The following is a 6,000-nucleotide window of genomic DNA, read 5'->3' on the forward strand; positions in this document are numbered from 1 at the left end:
AACAGGATGAAATCCTGAGGAGCAGGAAGCATAAATGCTATGGGACTAAACAATAGCTCCCTAACACTACATTTCCTTGCCCTCCACCCATCCAATAAGGCTGGAACTGTTAAGTCGAGGTTCAAAGCCTATCATAGTAATTATATAAAAATGCTAAGAAATCCTGGAGAAGTAAAGGGGATAAAATCCCTCATACATGTGTAAATTATTCATCGGATATCAAACAACAACTTCGTATCAGCGACAATACAGTCTAGATTCAGCATATAATTTTACAGGTTTAGTATACGTTTTTTGGCTCTGATAAGTGCTATCAATGTATATTTGAGAAACAGAATCTTGGATGCGGGTCTTTAAAGGAAAGAGGAGAGCAGTGCCCCATATGTGTGTATATAGGGCATGCGGGATTAAGTGGAATGCAGCTCAGGGAAGCAAGATTCACCTTTTGCACCCCATATCACTAGCACATTGCAGATAATGTCCATTTATACAGTGGTGATAGTGGTATTAATGCTAATGCAAATTCATTGGTAACCATGTCCTCTGACCTGCCTCTTTTTAAAATTAGACTGCCTATTAGATGTGTATATAGCTGTGTTCACTATTTATATAGCTATTTCAAATATTTTAAACTTTTATTCGTAAGTATTCGCTAGACATGTAAATGTCATCTGATACCAGGGGAGGTGCAATTTTGGCCTACTGAGATCCACAAATACATAACACTACCTTATATAGAGTTGCCAAATATTTAAATTAAAAAGAAAAGACTGTGCAGAGCGAATGGTAACTGTCTGTTTATCTAAGATGTACAGTTCTTGGAATTGCCTACATGTTGAAGATGAAAAATGACCTTTAAACAAGATGTCATGGTTTACTATTCAAAAAAGTCCCACCTAACTCTTGCCGTGCCATTTGTGTCAGAGCTTTTAAAAATATGCTTCTGTTCTCTATTCGGCAGATGAGACAACAGACATCTACCACTGCGGTGGAGGGGCAGCCATAATGCTAAAGGAAGTATCCTCATTGTAAACTAGCTTACACACACAGGCCTGATGTGATCATTGTGCCATTGACTCATGTAATCTACAGTAAATGATGCTTGTTTCTGTAAATATGTGTGTCCAGATACTGAGCATATTTGTAACACTTCTGAGGCTGCATCCTCACCATGGAAATAAAGCAGTTGACACCACTTTAAATGCCATGGCTCAATGCAATGAGATTCTGAGATTTGTACTTTGGAGGGGTACCAGAGCTCTCTAATGAGAAGATTAAATATCTCACAAAGCTTCAGATCCCAGAATTCCACAACACTGAGCCATGCCAATTAAAGTACTGTCACACTGCTTTATTTCTGCAGGGCAGACAAGGCTTGAGTATAACAATATGATTACTAGTGTCATTTGCTGCCTCATTCAAATGAAGAAGAGACTAGCATCGGAGGCACCACGTCTTTCTTAACGCCACCTAGTGAATTCATGTTTGGAGTGAGATTTCAGCTGAGGAACTCTTGGCATACAGAATTAGCTGTTGTTGTTGCTGTTGTTTGTTGTGTGACTTCAAGTCATTTCCAACTTATGACAACCCTATCACAGAGTTTTCTTGGCAAGATTTGTTCAGAGGTTTGCCATTGCGTTCCCCTGAGGCTGAGAGTGTGTGACTTGCTGAAGCTCACCCGGTGGATTTAAATTAGTCATGCTCCTGCCATATTCTGCCCGTGTTCCAGTTTCAGGAGGGCACAGCATGCAATGCCATCAGTGCGACCACACCTTGTGTGATGTTTACTGAGCATTTCAGCTCTCCCTGCACTGTCCACTATGAATTCCACAGAGCTTCTTTACTTTAATTGGTTTAAAGGTATCTAAAATAATAGTATTTTCCAAGTAACTAGGATGAGTGATTGAGAGTTCCCTAATGCTGCAAAGAGGTGTGAGTGATGTCTCTACTCAATCCATCTTGTTTTGGGAACAAGATTTGCAGTGTTTTAATATTTGAAATTAGCAAAAATTCCCAGCATTGCTAGGGTTCAAATTGATTATCCTATCGCAGTACTATTACTGCTTAGGTTAGTTTGCCTAGGTTGGAAAGTCCTTCCCTCCACATGCCTTTTTACTTATCCTTTTTTCTCCCTTTTCTCTCTCACCCAACCTTTTTCTTCTACATTGCTGGTCTCTCTCTTCATTCCTTCCTCCATCTCACTCATTTAGTTTTCCTTTTCTTGGTTCTTCATGAAAGAGAGAATGAATGAACGAGTCTCTCTTTCTCTCTCTCAATCTCTTTCTCTCTCTCTCTCTCTCTCCTTCCCTCTCTCCCTCTGAGTTGCCATATTCTTATTTCCCAAATCTAGGCATTCATATTTACATATTATTTGCTCCTGGTGCAAATCATGTGGTGGATTCATATGAAGCTTGACTGATTTCCCACTCAGAAACATTATAAATGAGAAACAGAAAATCTGTAGCTCAGTTGTTTTGTGCACATGCGTTTTTTTGTTTGCTTGCACACCCACCCACTAATTATTTTTCTTATGAACATGACTGCTCACAGAGCTCCAGTATCTTTAAGGTTTGCAGGAGATGCAGATATTCAACAGATATTGTTTTACTAGGAATGGGAATTCTACAAAATTTAAAATTCTGCTCTGAAAAATCTAAGCACCTTATTGCATTATTAAACAAACCTGGCAAGCAAACAAAAAGATGTGTTTTGTTTCCTCTCCGTCTACATGATGCTTATTCTCTTCAGGTTGTAAAAGCATGGAAGAGCATTGTAAAAGCCAAATTGATTATTTCAACCCTCTCCCATGGTTTTACAGCTGGAGAAGAATGAAGAGAACGATGTTGTACAGAGGGAGAGAAAAAAACATGCGCCTTTTTGTTTGCTTGCTTGGTTTGTTTAACAATGCGATAAGGCTCCAAAATTACCTAACTACATCTATGTTCAGTCTTATGCCCACAACCTATCTGCAAATGGAAGCAATCATATTACCTGATTCAGAACTGATACAGGCCAGCATTTTGTGCCGGCCTGTGGGCGGGGTTAGAGTGCAGCGTCCACATGCTGCGTGCCCTAACCTTGCCCCCATGGTGCCATTTTGGTACGCGCTGGTCCACACGGTACAAGGCATCATGACGCCCCACCGGTGCTGTATCCACATGATGCAGCACCAAAGGCTATGGTGCCCCTTGGAGGGTGCAAAAAGGACCCGTTTTTTGTGGCTCTTTTTTGCACTCTCCACAGGCTGGATTAGGGGTGGTCTGTATAGCCCCTCAGTCTTACTTTACAGATTCCAGAGTTAATGTAGGAAACACATTTTGTATGCTTGCAATGACAAAATTTGGAAACATTGTTTTAAACTATAACTTCCAGTGACCATGGGCACAGTAGTGCAGAAATCAATAGCTCACTCCACCCTTTTTAATTTCTTAGACCCCCCCCCCCCCCCAAATGTGATGTGAGTAACAACTATGGTTTCACACACTGGCTAAACAGAAGCAAAAGCAGTTCCTTTTCTAGGAGAACAATTAATGAACTTGTATTTTATTTTATTTATTACAGATTTTACCTCATATATTGGCTTTTATAAAAACTACAGTGGTAACATGGACACTTCAGTGCTATCAATTTCATCCTATTTTAATTGTCATAATTGCACCCTAAGGAAGCCAGAGACTTGCAGTTTTCTGAATTATTTCGAATTCTCTGCTAGAGAGCTCTCCATTCTTTTGTTGCTGTTGCCTTTAAGTTAGCTTCAATTTATGGCAGCCTTATGAATGGAAGAGGTCCAATAATCCTGCTCAATTCTTGCAATCTCAGGGCCATGGCTCCTTTGATGGAGTCTATCCACCTGTACTGTGGTCTTCCTTGTTTAAGTACTACATCACTCACCTACAAGTCCAAGCCACATTTATCATGGAGCCATAACCATGAAAGTGGTATGAAAGGGATATAACTGTAGTGCAGATACATCTTTACTCTCATTTTTATTGAATTTGCATTAGCTAATGATATAAAGAAGCATTAGATGGCCTAATTAGAATTCAGGTTAAACCCAGCTCAATGGGCCAAATGACAACTGTAGCCTCCTGAACCCCTGTTTTTCAACGTTTTGTTTCTTTTCCTCCACCAGCCATTCAGTCTTTCCTTCTCCTTATTCTGCACCCTTAATACGAGACAGCTGAAATTCTACAGTACAAAGACATATATGCATGCATGAATGTACACATACATCTAGATGTAATTAATTAAAATTTATACATTTTAAAGGAAAAAATAATCCCAAGGTATAGCCTTGGAATCTCCTTAGTATGTACAATGGAGCCTTTTCACACTACACAACTGTAACACTATGATTCCACATTAACTGTCACGGTTCCCTCCTATGAAAGCCTAGCGTTTGTAGTTTGTGGAGGTACTAGCAGGGACGTAGCCAAGGGGGGTTCTTGGGGTCCGGACCCCCCCTTCCATTAGAAAAATTAATGGTGTGTGCTGCTGCGCTGCCCCACTCAAGCCCCATTGTAATGGTGGCACTTAGTCTGGACCCCCCCCCCCCTGTCCCTTCCTAAAATCCTAGCTACGTCCCTGGTACTAGGGGAGCTCTCTAGCACAGAATTCTAAATATTACACCCTACACTGCAAGTCCTGGGATTCAATATATTGTTGCATGGCAGTTAAAGAGGAATCATAGTGCTGAAATTGTAAAGTGTGAATGGTCCCGGGATTTCAGGTGTCTATGTTTCACCATCTTGGATTTATGGCACAAACACCAGAGACTTTTATTATTATATTATAGATAGCAAAGAATGAATTGTGAACTATGAAAGTGGACATATTCCCGATTACTCCTCAGAGAAAAGGACTGGGTGGTGGTCCTTATTTTACATCCAGTTATTGGGCAAGGAAGCAGATATCTTTTATTTCTAACGGCAGAGACCCAGGATGAGACAAGAATACCCTATTACAGACTGCACCCAATGTCCTGGTGCACCAAATATCAGTCTATTAATGGCATGAATAGGTGTGATTATTCTGCTCCTAGCCATGTCTGCTCTGCTATAGCACTTCCAGATTTGAAACATTAAGCCACTGCCTTATACCATGCTGAACTGTGGTATGGATCCATTAGTCCCACAATTTGACTATTTGTAATGCTACCAGCTGTTGATGACAGAGCTTGGAAAAGTCAAATTTTGGCCTGCAGCTCCTAGAATTCCTCTAGGCAGCATGGCTGTGTTGTTTGGGGCATTTTAGGAGTTTAGTCCCAATAAGCTGACTTTCCTGAGTTCCAGGATGACATTTTCTGAGTCCTGTTAGAGATCTATTTAACAGAAGAGGCTGCAGATGGAACCTGAGACCTTTTTTGGCACGTAACACATGTGCATCCAACAGGCCCTTGTGCTTGCCTCTGGGTGGGCACCTACCTGGCAGTTTGCCTCCATTCCAATCCTTCAGGGGCACTGAAGAGTTCAGAGAGCTGTATAAATAGCACTGGATAGCTTGCTTCTTCATTCTCCTCCTCCTCCTGTTTCAGCATAAGGCTGACCCTCTCTGCTGCTGAAGAGATGCTGGAGGTGAAAATACTCCTCCCAACTGCTTGGCAGATCACCACCGAATTTCTGCTGGAGGGCTCCTGGTCCGGATCATAGCTGTTGTTTGTCCTCTCACCATGAGGAATTGGGTCTTCTGTTTTCCCAGGAGGAGGGTGGTGCTCCTCATTTACACCCACTTTTCTTGCTTTGGTCATGCCAAAACTAAGCAAGCACCCTTCCCTTCAGCACACCTGGGTGACTGTCAGTGAAGCCCCTCTCCTCTCCTTGGCAAAGAATGGGCACTGAACAGAACAAAGCCATTCTGCTTTTATAAGCGGCCAGAGCTTGTTCAGGCCAAACACAAGCAAGCAGGCAGGACAACACCCCAAACAAATATTGTCAGCTAGTGAAGAGCACAGGCTCTACCCTGGCAAGACCAGCTGGAACTCACCAGGGCAGCTCTGTACTG

At 41.8% G+C, this 6,000-nt stretch overlaps 1 protein-coding gene across 1 annotated transcript in view; it reads right to left on the reverse strand.

Annotated features, from left to right (window-relative positions):
• Positions 1 to 5,746, reverse strand: part of SLC4A9 (solute carrier family 4 member 9) — a 50,929-nt gene extending 45,183 nt beyond the window's left edge. Inside the window, exon 1 of the mRNA XM_089518760.1 lies at positions 5,424 to 5,746. Within this exon, the coding sequence (XP_089374886.1) occupies positions 5,424 to 5,746 (323 nt within the window). The remainder of the gene's footprint in view (positions 1 to 5,423) is intronic.
• Positions 5,747 to 6,000: the final 254 nt, after the last annotated feature.

This window comes from Sceloporus occidentalis, unplaced genomic scaffold (assembly GCF_023333645.1).
Source record: "Sceloporus occidentalis isolate IW3139 unplaced genomic scaffold, rSceOcc1.0.p SCAF_3, whole genome shotgun sequence".
In the NCBI taxonomy this organism is placed as follows: Eukaryota; Metazoa; Chordata; class Lepidosauria; order Squamata; family Phrynosomatidae; genus Sceloporus; species Sceloporus occidentalis.